At 39.6% G+C, this 26,058-nt stretch overlaps 5 protein-coding genes across 6 annotated transcripts; 2 read left to right on the top strand and 3 right to left on the bottom strand.

Moving 5' to 3' along the window:
* Positions 1 to 794: 794 nt before the first annotated feature.
* On the bottom strand, positions 795 to 5,940 carry has1 (hyaluronan synthase 1). The gene is made up of 5 exons (XM_049731272.2): positions 5,826 to 5,940; positions 4,167 to 4,851; positions 3,211 to 3,436; positions 2,998 to 3,130; positions 795 to 2,418 (listed from the first exon to the last, which is right to left on the bottom strand). Exons 2-5 carry the CDS (start codon positions 4,836 to 4,838, stop codon positions 1,743 to 1,745), a joined length of 1,707 nt encoding a protein of 568 aa, XP_049587229.1. The 5' UTR covers positions 4,839 to 4,851; positions 5,826 to 5,940; the 3' UTR covers positions 795 to 1,742.
* A 988-nt stretch (positions 5,941 to 6,928) lies between these two features.
* clxn (calaxin) lies at positions 6,929 to 10,334 on the top strand. The gene is made up of 7 exons (XM_049731355.1): positions 6,929 to 6,988; positions 8,361 to 8,513; positions 8,641 to 8,799; positions 9,384 to 9,488; positions 9,551 to 9,699; positions 9,783 to 9,887; positions 9,962 to 10,334. Exons 2-7 carry the CDS (start codon positions 8,432 to 8,434, stop codon positions 10,010 to 10,012), a joined length of 651 nt encoding a protein of 216 aa, XP_049587312.1. The 5' UTR covers positions 6,929 to 6,988; positions 8,361 to 8,431; the 3' UTR covers positions 10,013 to 10,334.
* Positions 10,335 to 12,232, bottom strand: rbm48 (RNA binding motif protein 48). The gene is made up of 5 exons (XM_049731332.1): positions 12,075 to 12,232; positions 11,767 to 11,957; positions 11,443 to 11,588; positions 10,742 to 11,313; positions 10,335 to 10,445 (listed from the first exon to the last, which is right to left on the bottom strand). Exons 1-5 carry the CDS (start codon positions 12,192 to 12,194, stop codon positions 10,383 to 10,385), a joined length of 1,092 nt encoding a protein of 363 aa, XP_049587289.1. The 5' UTR covers positions 12,195 to 12,232; the 3' UTR covers positions 10,335 to 10,382.
* Positions 12,233 to 13,580: 1,348 nt separating this feature from the next.
* On the bottom strand, positions 13,581 to 15,635 carry LOC125975582 (trypsin-3-like). The gene is made up of 5 exons (XM_049731343.1): positions 15,510 to 15,635; positions 14,574 to 14,733; positions 14,245 to 14,507; positions 13,919 to 14,055; positions 13,581 to 13,837 (listed from the first exon to the last, which is right to left on the bottom strand). Exons 1-5 carry the CDS (start codon positions 15,619 to 15,621, stop codon positions 13,688 to 13,690), a joined length of 822 nt encoding a protein of 273 aa, XP_049587300.1. The 5' UTR covers positions 15,622 to 15,635; the 3' UTR covers positions 13,581 to 13,687.
* A 4,985-nt stretch (positions 15,636 to 20,620) lies between these two features.
* On the top strand, positions 20,621 to 24,898 carry LOC125975573 (chemerin-like receptor 1). Of its 2 annotated transcripts, XM_049731331.1 has the most exons (4): positions 20,621 to 20,751; positions 21,618 to 22,759; positions 23,318 to 23,356; positions 24,080 to 24,898. In XM_049731331.1, exons 2-3 carry the CDS (start codon positions 21,629 to 21,631, stop codon positions 23,318 to 23,320), a joined length of 1,134 nt encoding a protein of 377 aa, XP_049587288.1. In that variant the 5' UTR covers positions 20,621 to 20,751; positions 21,618 to 21,628; the 3' UTR covers positions 23,321 to 23,356; positions 24,080 to 24,898. The 2 variants fall into 2 exon arrangements, with proteins under 2 accessions (XP_049587288.1, XP_049587287.1); XM_049731330.1 differs by lacking the exons at positions 23,318 to 23,356; positions 24,080 to 24,898 and having other exon boundaries at positions 21,618 to 23,268.
* The last annotated feature ends 1,160 nt before the right edge of the window (positions 24,899 to 26,058 follow it).

Raw genomic sequence — 26,058 nt, 5'->3', positions numbered from 1 at the left:
TGTATTTTACAGTTCATTCCATCATGTATTTATCTATTTGTTGTCCTTGTGATGCCAATGGCACTGATTAGACATAATAACCTTTATATGGTTCTGGAGAAATTAGCGGAAAACCAAACCCGAGCCGCCATGACCTACTTCATTGTTTATGCTGATTGCATATTTCTAAATTTAACATTACTTCCTTGAGACCCATTAATGATTGCGCCAGGAAGTCCACAACAAGCCTTATCTGTTTTTTATGGTATCAATCCTTAGCCAAGCACACGTGTGAACTTCCTGCCAGTTGTATGACGCAGTGTACATTCTCATGGTGTATTACCGTTGTCACAGAAAATAGTGTCGGCCATCTTTACTCTAATTGGCTGTTAGCTAGCAGATGCATGCTAAAGAAAGTAGACTATGAAGAAGTTAAAAAAAAAAAAAATCTAGTTTGGAAACGTTTTATCCAGTCAGAAAAAAATATTGTTTACATTGTCCTATCTGTTTTTGTATCCCATTATCTGACGTGTATCTATATTTTATCGAATTCAGAAATATTTACTTCGAATTCTATCAAGTTCTGGTGAATAGCTCCACTGGATAATCAATCCATCACTGTAAAAGTTAGACTTGTTTATGTTTCTACAGTATCTTATCACATTTACAATTTCCATTGTAATGACGTGGTTTAGATTTATGTCCACTTAAACTACCAAATAACAAAATATATGATATTATTGGGTCAAATTTTACAGCAAAGGCTCAACAGTAATTGGGTGTTCGATTTTTAAGTGATACAAAGACGACAGAAGTTAAAAGTTAGAAAAATATTTATTTGTTCACATTGTTTCTTCACATCAAGATATCAAATTCAATCCATTGCAAATCCTCAGTTGTTTTATTCAAGGTGTTTTAACTGTGCTTATACATTCATGTTTCACACACTTGAATGGACATCATTTTGGTTATAGCAATAACCTGGCTGTCTTAATATGACCTTTGTCTTTTCTAATGCAATTATCTTTGAAGTGAAGTCTCAATCTAGGCATGTGAAGTGTTTTATTTCACTTTGGTCATTCCCTGAACAAATAGCAAAAATAAAAAATGTTCATCCCTCAGAACGTGGGGGTGGCCTCTTATCAAGAACTCAATGTTTTGGCTCAGAAGTTTCTGTGAAGGTCTCTGGGAACTAAATGGACTCCCTTATTCTCACATCACAAATCCCACGATTTTGACAAAGGGGATTCCAAAGCACGAGTCGTTTGAAACATCCAGGCATACATACACATGTAGACACATGTATATTTTGAAGTGTGCAACCCTGTAGCAAAATATCCTCAGAACTCCAGTGTAACAACAAAAATGTTTTTTTGTTGCTTTTTTTTTTAACAGCTATTTACATACAACCACATAATTTTTACATATATTTCCACATCACACAATCCCCAGTATCCCCTATACAGTATGTACAGCATTTCTATAATATTATTAATGTCGGGAAAGTGTCTCTCTTATTGAAGTGCATAAGAAAGTCCAAAAGCCCTCAGTACAGTTTCATTTCAAAGTGCAACAGCATGTCGCTGTCAAAGTATGCTTTGGTCCTTTCACTAATTAATATTTTATTCATTCTGTTGATTAGTTTAGCAGCTGCGTGGAAGCCCTTTTGCTGTCCTGAGATTGGAGACAAAATAAATTAATTCATTTAAAATAGCAGACATATAATAAATTAACGTGTCGAGACGTCACTAGACGTCGTGGACTTACACATTCAACGTGTAACTTTTGGCACGTACCCTACACGCCTTGCGGAACCACACCCAATATAAAGCCATCATGATTAACCAGTAACACAAGTACACTACGCAGCCGAAAACAAGAAATTCAATTTCCAGTTTCTTGGCTGGGGTATACCAGTTCATTGTACTCTCTCGGTAAATTGTGTAAAGCAGTCCTGATAATAAAATGGCTGCCCACACTGACAGTGGCAGCAGGGGCATATAGTTGCCCACAATCTTACGCCGACCTGACGTTCCCCAGCTGCTCTTGTTCATGGTAAGAATGGCAAAGTACTTAGCCGGCAGCAGGCTGGTCATGTACAAAGCCGAGTAGAGGGACATGAACACCATCACCAGGTCCCGGCGCAGGATGCAGGCGTACGCCGCTTTCACCAGTCCGATCAGCTGGATGCAACACAGCACCCACAGGATATCCCACAGCGAGCCTATCCAGAACAGCTGGATGATGGTGGCCGTGACGAAGAAGGGGAATACCCCCGAGACGATGGACTCGTAGGTCATCCACAGATTGTGCTTGTGCCACCACATGGCGTTGAAGAGCCACTCGCGGAAGTAGGACTTTGTCCAGCGGGTTTGCTGGTTGAGCCAGCGCAGGAACTGAGCCGGCGTCTCCGTGTAACATTTGGAGTTGGATGTGTATCTGCAAAGGAGACGGATCCATGTTAGTCGCCGCTGACAGTGATAGGATTTTATATTTCATATTTTTAAATGTTAAATATAATGTCTTTTCTATAGTGTAGTTTTCCATGGCAATCATTTGATGTTTCATATTGTAGTCCATCCATCCATCCATCCATCCATCCATCCATCCATCCATCCATCCATCCATCCATCCATCCATCCATCCATCCATCCATCCATCCATCCATCCATCCATCCATCCATCCATCCATCCATCCATCCATCCATCCATCCATCCATCCACCCACCCTTTGTCCTCACAACAGAAGTCCACTGGACTTTTCTGACTAACAAGCAAGTGACCTCACCAGTTAAATCTATAGAAGTGATTCAGTGGCTCTATATATTTTATAACAGCAATTAAGATTACGTCTATTAGCTCACAAATAGGTGTGGCACAGACGAGTTTGTTTCGTAAGACCATCGTTGGACTTCAGTTATACTATCCTATATAGCCAACCTTACTGTACAGCGTACAAAGACCAAAGATTGCGCAATAACAGCCACATCATTGTTTAAAAGGTTGCTTAGTGCTTACTTTGTGGCGTATCCCATGCTCAGCATACGGTTGGTAAGATGTCTGTCATCTCCAAAAGTGCAGTGAGTCCCCAAAAACTTCTGATTGTACCAAGATTCCAGAAATGCCTGAAGGAGATCATTCCTGTAGAGCCCTAATCCAAAAGAGCAACAAGTTTATATTTTATGACAACACTTTGTGACAGTGTCAGTCTCGCTCTAGAAATAAACATACCCAAGGGTCCACTGATGCAGGAGACGCAGTTGAAGAAGGACTGACAAGACCGCTCAATGTTGAAGGCCATCCAGTAGCGAAGACTGCTCATAAAACTGATGTACGAGTCCTTCATGTTGAGGATCATCACGTCCCCGCCAACTGCTCCGTACCTGGTGTCACTTTCCAGCACCTTGCACAGCTCCACTGTGGCCAGGGAGTCCAGCTTGGTGTCCGAGTCACATACCTGAACAAGCAAATGGCAAACCATTGGAAAAAAAAAAAAATCCAGTATATAAAGTATATACAATAAAGTATCTTTTTTTTCCTAATGGTTATAATTACCATAATGTCTATGCTAATTACCGTTAGCTTGTCTATGGTGTTTCAGATTATGTTAGCATTAAGCTAGCAGCTTTACAGAAGCTAGGCATCTAGCTTAAGTGCGCTTTTTGTCCTCGCAAGTACGACGATTCAGAACGCTAGTTAATCTTGAGTTTCGGCAGTTGTACGTTGTTGTTGATTTCAACGCTCTCACTCACCCACTAATGTCACCATGATACTGATATCTACCATAAAATACACAATATATTAATAAAATATATTTATTGTGTCTGACTTAAACCTTGACCTCAGCACGCTTATACCAGTTAGCTGCTCCACACGTGACGATAATATTGGACGTTATCACTGGGAAAGAGCGAAGGCTTAATACTATCAGCTTGTCTGGGACACAGATTGGAAACCAGCTTGATGCCCGGAACGGAAAACTGAATTGCCCTATTAGTGACGACAATGAGCACAGCATGAATCTTAAGCTAGCTGTCCGAATGTTTGTTGTTATCTAACTCCTGCATTGAATTGTCTTTTCAGTGAGGACAAAAAGTGTACGAGAATATAAAGCCTAAGCTCAAGGACATTGAACAAATTGTCCAACACACTGAAAGGAACACGAGCATGAGAAGAAGTAGACTTACCTGGATGTAGTCGACTGAAGATCCGAGGGCCTTAAAGGCGGTGTACATCACCTCCCGCTTGCCCCCCCACTTCTGCATGATGCACACACATCTCTTGGTCTGAATGAGGTGCTCCACTTCCTTTCGTTGGAGGTCCTCTCCTATGAAGACAGGTTCATCGGTCTTCTCATCGGGCTGCACTTTAGTGGGGTTCCACGTGTGGTAATTGTTCTCCCACACGTAACAGGCGGGGTCCTGGTCGGCAAACACCTCTTTGAACATCTCCATCATGTAGCGGTCGTCGCTGCTGTTGCCGTCCACCACCATGATGATGCGCAGCAGCTCAGGTGGATACTCGAGGGCCCGAACGGAGTTGAGGCACTCTTTAAGGTAGGCGGGGTCCTCCTGGTAGGCTGAAATGGTGAAGCCAATGGTCTTGGTGAAAGTACATGGTTTTTTGCGGCTCTTCATCTGCCGCTGCTCAACGAAGGCGAAGAGGCTCTGGACCACAACGTGAAGCGCGAGCAGGAGGCCGTATAAGCCAAAGGAGATGATTCCGTACGCGGAGGTGGCCAGCTGGAAACCTTCAACGTAGGCCCATATCATAATGACAAGGACAACTAACGCAAAGAGGAATGTGAAGATGGCTCGGAGGATTGAGCCCAGTTTCTTGAGGAGAGGTTTCAACTCCATTTTGTGTCTTCACCTATAGGAAGCACACACAGGTCAGTGCATCTAGAAGAACACCCTATAAAGTTAGTGTTAAAAAGCACAATCTTTATGAAGGCTTCATGCTGCCACACCTATCCAAAGAGTATGCTCTGTTTGTTTGAAATCATGGCAAATGGCACATATTATGTAAGTGTCATTTGCCATGATGTCAAACGATTAATCAAAAAGCAATTGTTAATCTGCCACAGAGAAGAATGAACTAAAAATGCTGCAGGAAGGTCGCATGGGCTTCACATACTATGATAGGGATGAGAATGAATGAATGAATAAATGAATGAATGAGTGATGTTGAATTATAAATATAAAATAAATAATATTCTTTTTCAATGACATTATAAGCATTAATTAGTTTACTTTAAGTTTTTCTTAGATCTTAACAGAGACCTACACTGCTTCAATGCATCAAATCAATTCCATAATTTTATACCAAAAACTGAAACATATATTTCATATTTGTCTTCACTTTACGTATTTCAGATTTAAATTAACTTTTTTTATTATTAAAATGTCCTTCTTTTAATAGAAAGAAAGAAAGAAAGAAAGAAAGAAAGAAAGAAAGAAAGAAAGAAAGAAAGAAAAAAAGAAAGAAAGAAAGAAAGAAAGAAAGAAAGAAAGAAAGAAAGAAGAAGAAAGAAAGAAATGCACAATATTCAGAAAATTTAACATAGCAGATCCAATTGATTCATCTCTGTAGCCAACCTTATTGATTATTAATTATAAACAACTAGGTTCCCAAAACCTAACCCTTGTGGAATACCACCAGTTATTTTTATCAGGTGTGATTCAGTATTAATAACTTTTTACATATCGGGTCGTTTAATTATTACTGTAGAAAATTGTTATTATTATTATTTTAAATCTGTTCAAAAATCAAATCAATAGTATTTTTTTTTCTCAAATTGTTAAAAATCTTAGGCATGCATGTAAAATGTTGGAATCTAGCTGTACCTGGCGTGGCGCTCCCTACACATCCACTCTGGTGTTGCTCTTGTGTGATGAGCTGTCGTGAAGGGCTTGATTTTATAAGCTCCCGACTTGGATGTGGATAGCCATGTGCGCGCTGGGGTGGGAATGACTGATGATCAAGAGGCGCCCCTGCTGAGTCAGCTGTGCGTCAGTGCGAGTGTGCAAGGCGGTGGTCCCCTTGGCTGCAAGAGCGCGCCCTATACGCACTCCTTTGTTGTGCTGTTTTTTTCTTCTTCTTCTTTTATTTACTCAAGTATCACCACCATGTTTGCTATACCTTGATTATATAAAGACTTTTTGCCTATTAAACTTTGCCAGCCAACATGGAAATACCTTCACCCCCCCCCCCCCCCCCCCCCCCCCGCGCCCACCACCACCACCCCTGCCCAACTCCTCCGCCATTATGTGGCCAACCAAATACCGGAATACCCTCTAGTTTTTGTACTTTGTTTTCGTTAACACATTATTTTTAAAGCATTTCCATCATGTCAATCTTGAAAATTAACACGAACTCCTGTGATCTCGTACATCCTAAATGGATGTCGCCCTCTGCTGGCCGTATTTGCACATTGGTAAATTAAATGAACCTTTTTCCCTGCCGCCACAGGTGGCAATACTGATGCACTATAGTTTGTATTTAAAGTAAAATCAGACACTGAAGCCTAGATAAAGTAAATGTATTGTTGCAACTGATTTATATTAAGGGAAAATCAAGTCAAAGATTTTCTTTACAAAAATGTTCTATGCGCCCACATTTGTCTAAACATGGCATTCTGATTAATATTGCGTTTGTGGAATCTGAAAAATTCCACTGTCTATGTCATGTGGTTGTATCAGTCAAAAAATGCAGCTTGCTGTTGTGCGTCTACTTGCAGCCCATAAAGCTTCCATACAACTCAGCACTTTAGAGCGCCACGTTGTCCATACTGTAACATGCATGTTTTTGTCATGCCCGTGCCAGAGCACGCTCGGCCGGCAACTTCCCTCAGCCACACCCCTTCATCACCGAAATGTCTGTCACCTGCTCCCTCTCATTGTCTCATATACTTAAACCCTGCCCGTGGGTTCTTCTTGTTGGTGTCTACTGTTGTGTTCCGTTGCTGGCCGCACCCGGTGTTCCTGTTCCTGTCGTCTGGAGGCTCACGGTCAGTATTTTATCCTTGTCTAAGTGGACTTCTGTCGGTCAGTCTGTCTGTTTGCTGGCCGTGAGTCTCTATCCCGTCTGTGTCTTCGGTTCCCCACCTACCTCCCTTCCAACTCCCTTTCCCTTTAATAAATCCTGGTTCAAGCTGCATTTGGTCACCCTGGCTCAAATCATTCCTGACAGTTTTGGGGGACTAGGGAGGAAGCCAGATTGTAGGGTTGTGAGTATGTGGAGAACAATGCCACACAAGAAGGCCTGATTGAAGATTCAAACCCAGAACCTCTTAACAGGATGAGGCATACCAGCAAACCATCGCGCTGCTTCATTGCATCATATTATTCATGTATTTACATGGCCATCAGAGGACTTGAAAAATGCCCTTCCCCTTTTTTTTTTGGTGTTTCTTTTTTACAAGCCAATCTGTTGACCGCTCATGAAGGTCCACACCCTTCCTTAACCACATGAGCTACTTGAACAGATCAGCACATGCAGCACGCACTCCATGGCTGGCACAAATAGAAAGCCACCAGGCAGCTGATGTCATGTGAAGCAGCTGGGCCAGTCCATGAGTATAAGAGAGGAGGTCAACTAGATGTGTTATTACTCTGACCTTTATCTGTTTATGTGCTCAAATGGACTTTACAGATGGTGATGTTGGAGGATGACGTTTCTGTTAAAGTCAAGTTTCAACTAGATGACAGTATTTTTGAATGGCTATTCAATGGAAAATGTTGCATTTTTAGTTTACAACTGACAGTATTTTTCTTTTTGGATTGTTGCGATTGGCTGGCAAAGAGTCCAGGGTGTAACTTGCCTCTTGCTCAAAATCAGATGGTTAGGCTGCAGCTCGCCCGTGACTCTTAAGCAATATATGGACATCATTTGCCTTCCTTTAAAAAAAATAATAATAATTAAACCATGTCATGCAAAACAAATACATTTTAGGCTCTCCAATTTATTTAAAAAAAAGTCCAATATGCATTGTTCTAAAAAATCTGATGTATAATCAAATATGTAAAAATCTATGAAACTTATGTAATGTCATAATTCATAGATGAGAACATTATTGTTCGAATTTCACGGGAAAGTTAAGAAACATTTTTGACTTTTAGTGATCTTTAGACACCATAACTCTATCATTTAAAAAATGACCAAAACTTCAATGAGATACAGATAGAAGACAAAGGTACGTTTTTGTTTTTTTATTGTATTGAAAAAAGGATTAGTGCAGGTCGTACTTTGCTCAGTCCCTGACATACGTACAGCAAATTCTGCATAACTCCTGATAAGCAATAGCCTTTGTGCATGGAAATAAACGAGGCAATATAAAGTAGTTCTTGAGAATTTTGTTAACGCACGTCCTTCAATTCTAGGGCAAGCTTGGTGGTTGCTATGGCAACAAAACGTCAACTTCACCTCGCGCTCCGCCACCACAGCGACGAAAATGTTGCCCGTAAGAAGGTCAAAAATGTCCAAAAGGATGGTACAAAACCTCGCGGAAAGCATTTGCAAGCAAGTGGCTCACTGTGAGTATGTTTCTCTCTATTTTATTTATTTGAAAAGTTTTGAGTATTGCGCAAACTTTTGCCTTAAGGCGCTGCAGCCGCACAGCGCAATGGGTCTCATTTGTTCTTTTTCTTTTATTGGACCTAGTCAATAAAAGAGAGGTGGAGTGCCTTATAAGGGAGTTTCATTGGTTATTAGAGGAGCCGGCGAGTCCTGCGAGGTCAGTCGGCGGATTGGACAGATGGAAGTTAAGAAACTTCCTGCACATCGCTTTTGGAGTCACCAACGACACAATTATGGATAGTGGTAAAATACTTTCACAATCACATGGAGTGGCTAGAAAAAGTCTAAACAAACCTGTTCAACTGCTATTTTTTTTTTTATAAGGAAGGCATGTTCAATTCCTAGTAATGTTGTGCCCTGTTTTTGGATGACTGTCTTTTTGTGGATAGATTTGGAGATTCTTTGATACCCTTCAGATTTTTCTACAGTGATATCACACTGATGCCATGGAAACTCAGCAGACCATAAAGTGTAGTGGAAAAAAAGTCAGAAGCCTACTAGAACACCTGAATTTTATTCGATGTTTGACTGAGTAGATCATTCTCAACACAAGGCTACAGCCGCTGTTATGAGAGGGTGTGCACATTTGCGCAACCACATCATTTTAGTTTAGTTTTACTTCGCCTCTACAAGATTGTCTTAACTCATAAAGGCATTTATTATAGTTGAGTTTTTTTTTTTTTAAATTATCTAATTTTGGGGGGACATTCACAAAAACAGGCATTTGAACAGGGGTGTGTAGACTTTTAATACCAATTAATTTACAATATACGTTATCTCAAAGGATTTTACATATGGGATTAATTCAATTGTATTTGTCTCTGCAGTGTTTCGGACATTTGACAAAGACAATGACGGTTTTGTCAGCTTGAAAGAATGGATTGAAGGACTTTCGGTCGTTCTTCGTGGCACCTTGGATGAAAGAATAAAATGTAAGTCTGAAAGATTCAAAGGAAGACCTCTCGCACAAAGATTTCTTTCTCCGTTTCTGTAGACTGCTTTCACGTGTACGACTTGAACGGCGACAAGTATATCTCCAGAGAGGAGATGTTACAAATGTTGAGGTACAGCCTCAGACTACCAGGGGAAGAGGATCCTTATGATGGCATCAAAGACCTAGTGGAGATCACACTCAAGAAGATGGTGTGTACACGAGAGAGCAGGTTTTGAAGAATTCAATCTTTACATCATTATTCAACTCTGCTTTATATTATCTCCATTCTTAGGATCACGACCACGACGACAGGCTTTCTTTGGATGACTTTACGAAATCCGTGAAAAAGGCGAACCACGTCCTTGAGGCTTTTGGAACGTGTCTCCCTAACGTCACAGTAAGTTCAATGAGTTGTCAAGCATTTCACAATCGACTTTTTACCATTTAAAATTTTGTTTTCTTTTTTTCCAGAGGATTGACACCTTTGAGCAGCGTGTGTTTCAGAGTCAAGTGCACGGATGATAATTTTTTTTTTTATTTTATATGCATGTAACGTCCGTCCATTTTCTATACTGTTTGCCTTGACCTCATTAAGGTTATAGGTGACCTAGAGCAATCCCAGCTGATTTAGGTCAGAGGTCGGGTACACACCTGACTGGTTGCCGGGCAAGCACAGGCCACATAACCCTTCCCACTTACATTCACGCCTATGGACTACTTAGTTTTCAATTGGCTCAACATAAAGGGACTTTGCAAACGAAGCAGGAGTTTGTGAAGAAAGTCTACACAAGCATGGGAAGAACCTGTAGAATGTGTCAAGAAATTAAAAAGATGTCCAAAGAAATCATTTGAATTGTTTTAATAATATAGGTGAAGAGAATATCAATCAGGGTCAAATTCGCCGACGTGGTTTTGGCTTTTTTTCCGCTGGTTTGAGGTCAGGGACAGATTCCACCTAAGGGGAAAAAAAAATATTTAGTAACTTTCATTGATTACAAAGAAATTAAATAGCAACAGCATTTGAGTGTTAATAGTCAACAGAGAAATCTAACAATCAATGAAATATATTTTTTTAAATGATGAGAGCCAATGGCACCTCTGCTGGTTGCAGCTAAGTACTGCACTGCATTTTGATTAATCAACACTGAAAATCTGTTTACCTCACATCACTCTTATTAAATTATTTGTAGATTTTAAAAAGGTCAATTTACCATTGTCTCACAATTCTAAAAGACAAGAGGGAAATGCTACCTGTTTCATTGTGTTCCTGATTAGGTTGACAGTTGTGTTCAACGAAACATCGTCCATGTCCAGTTTAGGAGCATCCTCTAGTTTCGGTCCGATGAGTGGCTCATTTTTTCCGACGACTTCAGTCGACGAATGTGACTCAATTTCTATCATCTTGCGTTTTCTGTTTTCCAAGTGAGCTGTCCTCGGTACAAACGTGACCGCAGACAGCTGATTGGAGGTCGGTGTATTTCGTGTACTTCTGGATTTATGGGAATGATTTTGGTTTGAGTCCGATGCAGCCGCTACTTCTTTTTTGGCATCAACGATAGCATTGTGCAATGTCCCCATTTTGTCCTCAGTCGGCGCAGGTTCGTGGTGCCTTTTGTGAGGGGAGTAGTGATGCTCCAGAGGAGGAAGTGGCAGTAGAGGAAAGGGTGAATGATAGTCCACGTTCCAACTCTCACCTTCATTGTTCGTTTCACAGTGAGTGGGGACGCCGGGCGGCGGGGGTTCTAGCGGTGTGGATTCTGCCACTGTGGGCTGTGCTGATGCAGGTTCCTTGTTCACTGCCTCTTCCTGTTCCTTATCTTGAACTATGGATCAAAGAAGTGCATTTTTGTGCAATATGTGATTTTGCAATAACCCAATTTACATTTATTCAAGTTTTTTCCCTTTAGTTATTATTTCTTTTCAGTGTGGCCCAAAGTTAGTAGGCATCTAACCTCTGTTCTGCGCCATCCTCATGACATATCTCCTCCGGTCCTGCAGCTTCATCCTGGTGTCCTCCACAGTCTCATACTCAGGTACGTAGCAAACATGCAGCACACCACCATAGAAACTCTTCTCATCCATGTGTCGTTTGGCAGCTCTGAAAAAGAATTAAAAAACGACTACATATTTGGATGAGATATATCGTCATGCCTTAAATAGAAGTTTGATTAAATAAGATGGTTGATTACACCACTTTAAGTGTATTATTCAGGGAAGTGAAATGAGTTTTTATTCTCAAGACTTTTAACATGATTGTTAAGAGCTGTCGTAAGAACCTGGCACTTGTGAGCTTCTGGAACTTGACAAGGTAGACCTCGGTGAACTCCTCGGCGGGGTACTCATCCAAGGGCCTGTACTCTTGCACGACTCCATACAAAGCACACAGTTGGATAAGTTCTGTCATAACTCCAATGGCAGGGACCCCTTGGACCATCACATAACACGACTCCAAATTGATGGTGTACACCTGAAGATACAGAAAACGCTGTTTTGTTTACCTTTCTTTGCGTCGCACAGGACAGCGAAGTTAGCGATAACATTCAATCCTCGACTTTATTTGAGATTGCAAGACTTTATAAATTACCTTTACGGCCCTTGCTTGCCTCCCATCACGATATTTTGGTCGAGAAATGCACACTTTCCGCTGTTCGTGGTGTTTATAAACCTCGGGAGCTTTCCAGCAGCTACTTTTCGCCGCCGCCATATTTGATGGAAATGTATATCCGGCAGATGGTCTTTCACAATAAGGGTTTTTCACGAAAGTGGGTGCATGGTTGGAGTACAGTACGTGTGCGCCTTTTTCTTTTATTTTGAATTACAGCAGGAAGTAACTTATTAAATCATATCTAGAGGAACATGTTCTCACGAGAAATTTACGCAATTGTAGCGTCTTTTAGCAATTTATCAACAAATTGATTTTTATCAACTTGGCCCCCAAAAATCAATTGGAAATACAGCGCTGACCTTTTTCTTCTCACAAAAAAATAAAAGGGAGGCTGGTTGAAATATTACTTCACTTAGTGTTTCTCAACCTCAATTGAACAACGGGACTTTTTTAAATCTAGAAAAATATTATATCTAATAAATAGATATAATATATCAATGCCAAAGAAAAATGTCACAAAAATGTGACTGATAGCAGTCATGTCAATTGTACCTTCTGCCATCTAGCGGGAGAGCATTTAATTGTTCTGTCTGTCAGTGTTCATCACTGGCATTATTTGTTGTAATAAACAATTTAAATATAATAATTCCCGAAGCACATTTGTCCTGTGACACACTAATATACTGCACCCAATTGGTCAGTAATCACTGCGGTGGTGTACAGAAAATTTCTTACCTTCGTAACATTGATGAAACTATTGGCAGGCCGTTGACAGGCGAATCTATCCACAAGGCTTTAAAATCGTTGAGATTCCAAGATTGTGCCAAATACCATCCGCACAGATCATGTACGCACGCTTCTCCACTAGCTCAATACTTAAAATTCGATATACTGGGCTGTAAATAACCAACTACAACATTTTTTGTTTGTTTCCCCTGTATTTAAGTTCACACACAACCACTAAAACATGTCCTTCCTATTACACTTTAGTGAAGAGCAAAACCGGTTAAATACTACATTTGGAACTACACTGATCTCCATTCAATGATTATGGAGAAAGGCCAGAGTGTGTGCATGCTTTGCAATTTTAAAGCCGCATAGTGCAGCGTCACAGTATTTTTTTTTTTTTTGCTTTGGTGATTTACAGTTCTGTTGACGATAAATGTCATGTTCTTACATTTGTGTTCTGCTCAGGATTTTTGTACATGACCAGTTTGCAGACATTTTATAAAAACACAGTTTGCGGTAGTGTTAAATTATTTGGAAAACCTTGAGAATTGCTACTTAAATCTGAATAATGCTTACCAACATTATAAATTGTGCCACTGGCATACTAATGAAACCCTTGGATCTGACCAAAACACTTGTCAGTCAAGTATGATTGGATCTATTCACGTTTTAAATAAATAAGATACATCCACAAAAACGTAAATAAATAAGACCTCACATGTTTTGTGCCAGTGTGGGAAAAATTGAAAGAAATGCACATGTTCGCATATGATTTATTTTTAGTCTGCACCCACATGCTGTATGTTGCCACACTGATGGACCACAAAGACACTTCACAATGTTCTCACACCACTTTTATAAGTCTAGCCTGTTATCATTGTCTTCTGGATCCATGTGACGTAATTGCACACTTTAGTATATACTCCGGGCTTGTTTCTCAACGCACAGCCTTTCCCCCATGACACAACTCCTTGGAGCACGCCGTTACATGTCATTGGACCGCCGGAATCACCCTAAGAATGAAAAAAAAAAAATATGAATATAGCTGTTTCTTCATGAGGCAGAAACACTGTTAGGTGATATCTCCAAATTACCTGACAGGAGTCTTTGCCTCCCTCCAGGTGACCGGCGCAGATCATGTTGTCAGTGATTTGGAAAGGATATGCATTAAAGCATGCATCATCACTCAGAAGAGGAACATCCAGGCACTGCAGCGTATGAGGATACCTCGCTATATATAACGTATGACAGAGAATTTAGTGTGTGCATAAAGCAAAAAGTCCTTCAGTCTGTTTTTAGGCACAGTGGCATCGTTGACTAAAACTACCTATAAAGTAAAATAAAAGTATAAACAAATTGAGTAGGAAGATATCAACTAATAGTATTACAGCACTTGTATGATTTTAGTCACATGACTCACAGCCTTCATTACTGGGGCGAAGGCTTCCCCAACCAGAAACATGGCATATGGTTCCATCAGTGGCACATTTAGAAGGAAGCGTCGCTGGTCGTACGTAGCTGTTCAGAGAAGCGGGTCGACTCAGCTTGATGAGCATGATGTCACTGTCTTGTGTGCTGGGATTGTAGTCAGGGTGGCGGATGAATTTTGCAGACATGATGTGCTGTTCAGGGCCCTCTAGCTCCCAAATGTCATGCTCACCCAGCCGGACCTCCACATTGGATCTAAATGAGGCATTTTAAGTTTGGTGTGGAAACTTGTGATTTAAAAAGTAATAGGGATTATCTTACTTTGTTCTGCAGTGGGCAGCAGAGAGCACCCACTCTGGGGACAGGAGAATCCCTCCACAGAAGTTGTATCCCGTGAAGAGAGACACTTGGTAAGGCACTGAGTTTTTTGGACACTCGTACCCGCCAACTATCCTGTCGTCATTTTTCAGGGCAGCTGCAGCTAAAATTGACAAACCATTAACCAATCATCACATGTGCAATGTGTAAATAAATAAAAAACATGTTCATATGCTATTTAAAAAATATTGTTATTAGACAAGGAATGCAATTGGAAAAAAAAATCTTTTGGTAGGACTCCTCACACATTTTCTTAACTGGCTGACATCAACTCGTTTTCATTTCTTTGATAGTAACAGACAATTCTGATGATCGATAAATCCACACACGTTCAGTTGAAGTTGAGATAAATATTAGCCACACCCAAGAATTTCAATTATCAAGCCAATTTTAATACCTCACAAAAACAAACCCATCTGGGTTTGGGTAAAAAAGTAATTACACAGTTTTTGGACAGCTCTGTTCAGTTTTACTGGCCACACCCAGCCATGATTACTGCCGGGTTTGTCGAATCGAGAAATGATATCTGTCTATAAATCACTGCTTATGCAACGTTTTAAAGGGCAGCATGTTTTTGGCAAAGTTCAGCATGATAAAATCTATGACTGCCATTCAACGTGATTTGTTGAAGAAACTATGTAAAAATGTCTCTGCTCATGCGGTCAACAGAGCAAAACTCACTAGTCACTCAAAAAATGATCACAGGAGGAACTGGAAAAAAATAAAAGTCACTAGACCAAATCGCTGAGTTGGCAACACTAACTCTGCTTTTGTTAACTAGCTCCCCGGTTCACCGCCATGTTGTTAGTCTAAGTGTAACCCCAATTTATTTAACAAAACTGCTCCTTGGCTCTAGTATGCAATTTATTTTTACTGTACCTGCACTTCCACAGAGAGCGAGGAGAACCAGAAGCTTCATTGCCTTCAAGCACCAGTCCAGGTAATGTGACTTCAAGTTAGTCCTCTCAGCAATGAGTTCTCTTATCGACATTTTCTCAAGGTCAAACACTCGACATCTGCGCCAATACCCATAAAATGTTGATGTTACACTATAGTGGATAAAATGTGAACCTTAAAAATATATATATACATTGTATTTTTTAATGCTAAACTTTTGCCAATGTGCCACCCTTTTATTTATTTATTTGTTTGTTTATTTATTTATTCGTTCATTTATTTATTCGTTCGTTCATTTACTTATTTATTTTTATGGTTTTTTTATTGGGTTTTTTGAAAGGTTCAACTATGATATTTTAGAAATGTTACTGAACCAAAGGTTTAAAAATTCAAACATTTCTGTCTTGTTAATTTGTTGGCCCGATTATTTAGAGTATTTCAGGAAATGCCAATAGCTCATCATAGTGACAGGAAGTTTGTGGCTATATTGCAACACATAATGTTCTTCGCGTCACTTTCGACAATCCTTAAACTAAAATGTGAGTCACCTGTATGTTACGAGTGAATAATTCATTTTCCTTTATGGTTATTAAATCAAATATGTGAATTCATTGTGCGCTGGCTTTATGAGTCAGTGGCTTTCTCATGTATGGACATATAGGCCGTAATCAACAACAGAGAAGAACACGACTAAATGGGAGAGTGCGTTGAACCAAACCCTGTAATTATACACTTAAAACTTAAATACAACACATTCCCTTCCAGCACAGGCAGGTTCTACCTTAGTTTTGCATAAACATCCATCTTCATTTTACAATTCATGGCGTGTGCTTTTTGACTTGAAATAAACCACATAGCAAATTTAATAGGCTGCGCCCTGTTGAGTAATTTCTTGAAACAACTACTGTACTATTATCCTTGCTTTTCATTTCTCAGGATTGTATTTGATCTGGAATGAACATTACTTGACTTCTTTTCACGTCGTAAATTGTAAACAATGATGACATGAGCGATTGTGATTCTTTATCAAACTTTACTGAAATAAACCTGTCGCCATCTTTCTGATTTAGTTTTGGTATCTACGTAGCTGTTGCTAGGCAACATTGATAAGGCTTGCCCATTTGACCAAGTGCGATATGTAAATTGACAGAGAAACACGTACACATGATTAAAGTTTATCTACACTATTTTCACTTTTGTGGCCGCTGTACCCTGATTAGAAAATGTGGTACTTATTCCATTTATTTTAGTTCATAAACTCAACAAATACATTATTTATTAGAAATGAACTTAGTCACCCAACTGCTTAAGGGTTTGATTTTGGGTTTTTTTAGATTTCTGTGTCCCATGTGACACCCAGATGCTGCTTTCTTGACACATCTGCTTAGCAGAATTGATTAAACTGTATAAATAAAAAACATTTGTTTGTAAAATAAATAAATACATTTCAGCATAGTGTGTTAATTTTAGTATTGCTGACCTTGTAATAAGTGAAGAATTCAGTTTATTTGACCACCTGATGCCCCCATGTTTAACCAGTTCCAGTTCCCCACTTCTCATTCAACTGTGCCTCCAAATAAACTGCTCTGGAGAAAGGAAGCACTGTATGACTTATGCATTACCAGGCTTCTTTTCTGTCAGACGGAGCCAAGGTTGATTATTCATATCCCTCAACCGGTCTGCTGGAAGGCACCAAAAGTTGTGGTGGAAAGTATAAGGACCATAGTAAGGAAGTGGTTACGGTTGTTGAGGCTCAGCTTTTTTTTTTTTTTTTTCCCCCCCTCTTGTGTGCGGTGTATTCCATGAAAAAAACAGAACACTTCAATGAGGCATAATGTGGACAAGCACAGTTGGCACTCATTTTGACTTGAAAAACAAAATCCCCAAGCTTTCCACACTCAAGCAGACAAGGATCTGATTCCCAGTCAGTACCGCAACAGGACCAACAAACTTTTGAGGGTTGGGCTAACTACAGATTCCCACTATATATGTCTTTATGACGCCGCCGTAACTGGAATCCAAAAGTTCCATCACCCCCAAAAAAAAAAAAAAAAAAAAAAGCTCGTGTGAGCTTAACTGTTTTGCACTGCGTATAGCTATGATAAGTACCGGGTGAATTACAGTACAGCGACTGTAGAAGCTAGACTATATTATTAGCGCTCCATTGCGCCACACGCAAAGACACACAGACAGTAGCGTGCTCACATTGTCGTTTTAAATTTGGGGTTCTTCCCCCACCTCCTCAAATGCTATATCATGAATAATAAGGCCGCATACTCCGACTGCATATATCATCCTGCTCTGGTATTCTCTTTAAACCTCCACTGGTTCCTTTTACACACCCAAATTGGTATTTGTGTGGTGTACACATAATTGCACGTTTGCTTGGTAAATCAAGAACGCTGGCAAAGCGCTACGCTCAGAAGGCTTCCCTCAAACTATAGCCTTGGAATGACTATTAATATCCACTACAGACAACCAGCGAAATGCTGCGTCTTTTGCTTCTGTGAAATGACTGAGGCACCAAAATGTTTAGAGGCGGATAAATCTTCACGCAGATATGAAAGCTGGTGTTTGTCAAGAGCATTTAATCTGATTTAAACGAGTCTGGTCTAGACTCGAACGAAGTGGACTTTTTTTGGTTAAGGTACAGGCAGATGAGTGATTGATGTTTCTGAGATAAAACAATTGGTGATGAGTCCTCCCACGCTGTCCAAAAAGGGCGTTGTTCAAACTCAAGATGAGCGCCAGAGTGTGTAAATGGACACAATCCCTGAGTTTGAGTTTTTCTTACACCCCCTTTTCTCATTCTTCCTCCCCCTCACATCTGGACTATTGGCAGGGATCAGTTCCTGTGCGGTTGTGTTTGTATATTAGCGGGGGACTTGGTTTTGGGTTGGGCAGGTTTTGGTAGCTTACTATGCACCATTTTGAGACTCATTGTGTTTTACCGCGGGAAGATGTGAAATCAACAAATCTACAATCATCATTGTTAATCCTAAATCTTTCAAATCCAATGCATTTGACAAAGGGTTAGGGTTAGGGTTAGGGTCAGGGTTAGGGTTAGGTCAACAAAATCTCAAAGTTTGAACTGTTCGCATATTGTAGCTTTTTTTTGTCTGTTTTTTCCCCAGCACTTATCCCAAAATCTCTGTGATTTGGTGTAGGACAACAGAATACTGTTTTGTGACTGAGATTTATTCATACAAGGGCCCAGATGGAACTGTTGGTTTTAAGAAGAGAACAACATGAGAACAGGAAGTTCCAGTGTCCATTTTAAAGTTTACTTCCATGGCTTGGAATCGATAAAGTCTTTCTTCCAGTCATGACGCATTTTCATTTGCCATGTTTTGCAACATTCCTCTAGAGACTGAAAAAAATTCAACCATCAACCCAATTTCATGTCAAACAGATGTATGAATGGCGTAGCGAGTCGGGCTGCAAAAACCAAGAAGACTAAGCATGCGGGAGGAAGCGTGACCACAGGGTTAAAGTGAGATGCTGACTGAAAGGTATAGAGCTATACTTGAGGGACACCAAGATGAGATTGATTTTCACTTTCTCCGGGGACAACACTCCCACTTCGTTCCATGCATTCCGCTTACTCATGTTTTTGTATATGTTCATCCCAGCCTGTTGATGAAGCGCTTTATGTTTTAATTCGGTTTTTACGACACCGCATTGAAACGCTCAATTGGAAAAGACCTTTTGGCTAGTTGTCAGAAATAATTACTGGATGCTTTGAAAAGAAATTAAAGCTGATATCTTTATTTTTAACTCTCGTGATTTTTTTTTTTTTTTTTCAGGGCTGTGTTTTGAGGCCATATCTGGTTTAGTGGATTGCATGGTTTGCGGATAACAGTTTGGATACTGCCCATCTGGAGATTCCAACATGCTTCTTTTTGGGCATGGCCTTTGACTGCCAAATGTTTCAGGAATGTATGGTGGTGTGAAAGCAGACAAAAGCATTCCCAAGTGACCAGAAACATGCTGACCTCTGAAAAACTTTTTAAACCCCTGTGCTATATGCAATCGTGCATACATATAAGATTGAATCTTTCAAAAAATTGATCTACCTGTCTGTTTTCATCTATCCACCTTTTTCTTCATCCAGCTATTTTTCCCTTCCATCGACCCGCACGTACATCCATTCATTCATCTCCTTCCATGACACCACAGCTCGTCTGTCCGACCATTGATTGGTCTGTTTGTCGTCTATCCATTCGTTCTATTCATGTCATCCACAAATTGTCTATCCTTCTACCCATCCATCAAACTCTTTCTTTATCCATCCATCCATCCATCCATCCATCCATCCATCCATCCATCCATCCATCCATCCATCCATCCATCCATCCATCCATCCATCCATCCATCCACCAGTCAGTTTTCAGGAGCATACACTGTACTCACACTGCAGCGTTCACCTACTCACGTCAAAGCCAGGAATAAGTTTTAAAGACATAATTTGTTCCTCCACGCCTGTTTTGCTTTGGACTCATCATTGTCCAAAGTGGAGTGGACAGCTGCAAAGATTTTTTTTTTTGGTCTCCCAAGGAACAGCTTAGTAACCCTAATTATTGTCAGATGCTGCTGTGACTTTTCTTCTACACACCAAAAGGGTACATTACAAATATGTTACCTACATGCCCAGATGTCATTTCAAAGTCAGCGCACAGCAATTAAAGTTAACCTCAAGAAAACATGAACTCGGCCCACGATGAGAAAAACATGTCGCGATTGGTGAAAATGAAGAGACAGCACCTCCTTGCCCTAACAGGTTGTCATCTCAACATAACCGCAACTGATGATTCACTTTGATTGTGTTTATGCTTTTACTTGTGGACTTTCCCAAAAGACAATTGCTCTTATAAGTCTTCAAAAAAAAAAAAAAAAAACACACACATGCCTATCCTCACATACCTTGTGTGTGTGAACGTGTGTGTACATGTGTGTGCTTTATCTTCCATCCAATGTGAACAAACTTGCATTTACTTTCTTGCATGTAATTTTGATCTCTCCAAGACAGGAGCAGAGTGAACAAAAAACATGACAAAAGCACGAGGGGGCGTAGGAGTGGGGGTAGATTTAGGGGAGCTTGTGGTCCCGCCTCGATGTGGCCGATGACGTCAGACAATTTCATGAGACTGAGTCGAGAGGTTTGCAGCTTGCACGGAGCAGTCAAATCAGAACTTTGCTTCGGACGCATCTACACCAGAAGAAGGTATTGTCTTCTTTTTTTCTTATACTTACAATAAACGTCATTAAGATTGGAACCACGCTGCTTGTTTGAGTATATAAGACGCAATTGGAAGTTGCAATTGGTTTGATTGATTAAGCAGAAGTTCGCGCTGGCTGGTTGAGTGCTTTATTCGGGGTGGCTTATTTTATGCGCACAAATTTAGAAACACTTTTTCGTTGTCCATCGTTATGAATTAGTACGAATAGAAAGATGTCGTTACTCCACTGAGCAATGAATTAAAGTTGAGCGAGGGAACATAATAAAGATATTATTAAAATAATTCTACAATTTACACAATTGTTGGATAAAACTGCACAAAATAATGTGATGCGAAAATTGAATAAAATGAAGCAGCCTTTGTGTTGCTTGTACTTATCAACATCAAATTAATTCATATTTATTTTAGGTAACGTTAATTATTTGGTTAAAAAGACTTTTTGTTAAATGATGTAACAAGATGAACAAAAGAGATGATTTTGGTGTTTTTAGTACATTTGTTAAAAGGCATTCATGTGTTCCGTGATAAATTTATATACAATTAGTCTATTTAATATTGTAAACTTTTTTTGGGAAACATAAAAATATTCTCAGGAAATGTAATGTTTTTCTTGTATTACAAAGTAGTTTTATTCTTATTCTTTATTTTTGCTTGCTTGTAATATTACTTTCAGATTTAAATTTGTTCTTTATATGTGATTCCCTCGCCCACAATGTTAGTGCTATAATTTTATTTTGTAAAATGAGTACTTCTGCACATTATGACTTTATTCTCATAAAATTACTACCGTCTACTTTTTTTTTTTCATTCCTAAGGGATAATGTGGGGTTATTTGCTGTTTCTGTTGCAGGTCCCAGAACAATGATGGACGTAATGGGCACCACGCCTTACTATGATATAAACGTTTCCGATGCCAGCATCACAAACGAGACGTTCTACGAGGACGAGTATGACTACAAGGACGACCACGCCGAGCTGAGGCAATCTCTCAACATCATGTCTCTCATCGTCTACTGCCTGGCTTTCGTCCTGGGCGTGTTGGGAAACGGCGTGGTGATCTGGGTAACAGGATTCAAGATGAAGAAAACAGTCAACACCGTTTGGTTCCTCAACCTGGCTGTGGCCGACTTCCTCTTCACAGCATTCCTTCCTTTGAGCGTGACTTACACCGCCATGGATTTCCACTGGCCCTTCGGCAAGTTCATGTGCAAGCTGAACAGCACCATGAGCTTCCTCAATATGTTCGCCAGTGTTTACATCCTGATGGTGATCAGCATCGACCGATGCGTGTCGGTGGTCTGGCCCGTGTGGGCTCAGAACTATCGCAGCGTGCAGAAGGCGTCCTGTGTGAGTCTGGGCGTTTGGGTCCTGGCTCTGATTCTGAGCACTCCCTATTTTATTTTCAAGGACACTGGGCCGTCGTACAACAATGAAGAAATCATCAACTGCTTTAATAACTTTGCCTTCTCTGATGATTATGTCACGCCACATGTGACCCAGCTGCGAGATTTCCGCCATCAGGCCATGACCATGACTCGCTTCTTTCTGGGATTTGTCGTTCCCTTCACTGTCATCGTATCCTGCTACGCCGTGATAATCCACCGCCTCCGTCGGAACCGTACCTTGGCCAGCCAGTCAAGCCGTCCTTTTAAGATCATCGCTGCCGTCATTGCCACTTTTTTCCTGTGCTGGGCTCCCTATCACATCCTTGCTCTGATTGAGTTGGTCAATCACATGGCTGATTACGACAGCGAAATATTGGACAACGTCATCACGATCGGCGTCCCGATAGCTACCAGCCTAGCTTATCTCAACAGCTGCCTCAACCCACTGCTCTATGTGTTCATGGGACAAGATTTCAAAGATAAAGTTCGCAAATCCATCCTGAAAGTACTGGAAACTGCTTTCCAGGAAGAGATTTCCCGTTCCTACACCTATACAAACTCAATGGTCACCAGTCGAAGCAAAGAGAAGTCTCTTTCTGAAGCTGAGGTATAAAGCTGCTCATGGTCGAGACTGTAATTGTACATAGCCATCGTAATTGTATACGACAAATAATCACAGATTTTGCCTCAACTGCAACAAATCCACACCAGCAATCTTTACAATGACTGTTTTGCAAACAAGCTGTGATGCATTTGTAGGCAAATTTTTTTTTAGCTATTTTTAGACCATGCTAGCATGCATGTATGGTCACTACAAAAGGTCTAACTTTACACTATTTAGGAATGTGTATAAATTTAAGTGAGAGGATTGAACCATCAAGATGGTGAAGTTGATTTTTCTAAATCATGTTATCAAACAAGCAACGTTAAGTAATTCATAATGGCAGCTGCATGAGCTATTTTATTTGACCCATCTAAGTAGATATGGACTCAATCTGTCAGTGGATGGGTTTGGATATATAAGCACATGACCTGTCTATGAAAGCATAATTGTGATGTAAAAAAATGTAAATGATAAATACAGTATGTGTGTACAATAAAATTGTTTTTTAAGGATTCATTCTGTGATGCTGGAGTGTAACGTCCATTCATCTGTTCTCTCTAGTGACCTCCAGTGGCTCAACAATCCAGACTTTAAATTGATGTAAGTCTTTTTTAACTCCCTATTGAGAAGTTTTTAATCATGTGTGTATATATTTTTTTATATGCGTGTGTGTGTGTGTAAATGTATGTGTGGCTCACTCACGAGCTCATTTTAATTTCTATAGCGTTTGTCTTTTTTGTGTGGTTGCCCTTTAGTTTTATATTTAACCAGCAAGGAGCGTTGTTTGACATTTTTTATTTTATGATCATTTATAGTTAATTACATTCAAAGCGGTTTGTTTTGTAATGGCTGCTTTATGCGTGCTGATGTAAACTCTTCTTCAATTTTATCTCCAGATTCAAAATGTTCCCTTTATTCTTTTGGATGAGCTGCATCCGTAGGTAAAAAGTTTGCTAGTGAGTCCATGATGCTTCATGGAGTCTGCTAAGATTCCAGTCTTTACAGAGTTGTTCCATTCCTGAAGATCAGATTTCCAGTCTGAACTTGCCAAGTCCAAGGCACCCAAAATTGAAGGGCTATCATGTGAATATTGTTATTGAGAAGCAGCCACGGTCTCCGTCAGGGTCATGAGCTTTGTGGCCTAATTCCCGTCTGGGGTTGGCTCTGCTGTTTTGGGGTTTTTTAAATGTGTGCTTTGGCTTTTTCTCCTTCTGATTATCGTTGCACAAGAAAATAAAGCCTATTTTCTTGTGTTACACTTTAGTTTATTTGACTTAACTGTTATGGTTACCACTCATTGAATTTTCCTATTCTTTCACACAGGGACACCGCACAAATTGGAGCCATTACCAAGACCCAGCAATTTATCCAGTTGCACAGAACCCAACGAAGCAGGATATTGCCACAACTGTGTCCAGGTCAACTTTACCCTCATTATCCGCCTCAGATTGATAAGGAAAATCCCATTGTTAACCAAAACAGCAGCACCAAAGTAAGATTTTCCAATCAAAATAGAAATGTTGTCAAAATGGTATCTTTTAAGGGGAGTGGGAAAAGGAGCAACTGTGTCTAAATGTCAGTTCGTAGCCAATAAGTGGGCAAGTTAAAGTTCTGTTCCTTAATCAAGCACACTGATCATGATCAAGAGTTTTGTGATATTATTTGCATGTATTTCATGGATTATTCTTAAATGGGTTTCATTCTTTGTCTTTGTTGTTTTAATTTATTTGATGCCTTATAGAATTAGTTACTTGGTTGTCCATTAAATCATTTGTTAATAATTTTTCTAGCTAACCCGGGATCCTAATGAGGACAAATGTTACAGATGGATGAATGACTAATGAGAACAGATCTATTGCCATATGTTTTATGTGTTTTGTTAGAATTTAAAAAAAAAATCATTTTAAGCTGCTATACAGAAAAGAAAAAAAGGGTTTTGTGAAGCGCATCAGAATTCAGGTCATCCAAAGTTCGGGGTGTCATCACACCGATTGCATTATTAGAGTGACGGAGTTGAGTAATTTCTCCTTTTCTCGCATCTTCAGCCCACTGGACAGCTTTGACGAAGGTACTGTGCGTACGTTATTGTTAAAGTTTGTTATTTAGTTGGGGTTTATTGCAATAAATTAGATTATTGTCTTATATGATGATCATTTCATTTATTTCAATAGTACAAGTCAAAAAGTGAATTGATAGTTTTTCCGTTGGGTCGTTACTTTTATTCATTGTACAACAAACACACCGGAAAATACTTTTCAGAATGCTACAACCTATTTAATTATTTTTATTGTTTCCAAAGCAAAAATATTAATTGAGTCAACATGTCTTTTTGCTTTATCATGAAAATAATATTAAAAATCATATAATCGACATCAACATGAGTTTCACTCTTTAAATGAAACAACAAATTAAGTTTTGCACAATATCCTACTTTATTTCAATAGAGCTTTATTTCTGGCAGCATTAGATCGAAAGCCGAGAAAACAATCCTCCGATCATTGCTGCTGGTATATATAGTAGTATATATTAGCTTTGTATTTTACAAGATAGGTGTTCTTACATTTTTGAGTAAATTGAGTTTTTTTTCTACATTTTTACTTATTGTTGCGCTGTGAGATTTTTCAAATGGAAAATATATATATATGCCCTAACTAAATAAAGGTTGGGAAACATTTAGACAACAAATGGATTCATTCTTCTCTCCCTTGCCAATAAATGCATTTAAATCTGCATCATCAAGTCATCGTCATTTTAACATTTTGTCAGAAGTAAAAAGTAAGAGGATCCGTGATATGACCATGAGGCACACCTTTATTGATAGACAGGAATGAAGTTTTGTCAAAATTACTGCATGGCTAGGTCAAATCACTAAAGATTGAGTCCAAGGGGTCTTTTGTTTACAATGGAATGTTCTACGACAATGACATAACTCAAATTTGTTCGAACCAGTCGGAACTATGCAGGAGTATAATCACAGTTACGGTAAATGTATGAATATATGAAAAACACTTAAAGACCATGAATATGAAACAAAACAACGGAAAGTGTCTTTTGCATTCAACCTTATATCAAGTATATGTGAGACCAACGACCCGATTAACTTTAGGACAGTTTGTAAGTTAGCCAAATTGTCAACAGAGGAACTTGCGATATTGCATGACTCTGTGATGTAGGGATATTTGGACTGAAAAAAAAAACATTCTTCTTTTCAGGTTTCAGGACCATGGAGAGCATGACTCCATCTGCCTTTCCAATTAAGACCACTGCACCTGGAGAAGACTTCAATGACCTTTATGGCAATT

Source organism: Syngnathus scovelli, chromosome 9 (genome assembly GCF_024217435.2).
Source record: "Syngnathus scovelli strain Florida chromosome 9, RoL_Ssco_1.2, whole genome shotgun sequence".
NCBI lineage: Eukaryota > Metazoa > Chordata > Actinopteri > Syngnathiformes > Syngnathidae > Syngnathus > Syngnathus scovelli.
Note: the sequence above shows the minus strand (reverse complement) of the source record. Positions and strands in the feature narration are given on the sequence as shown.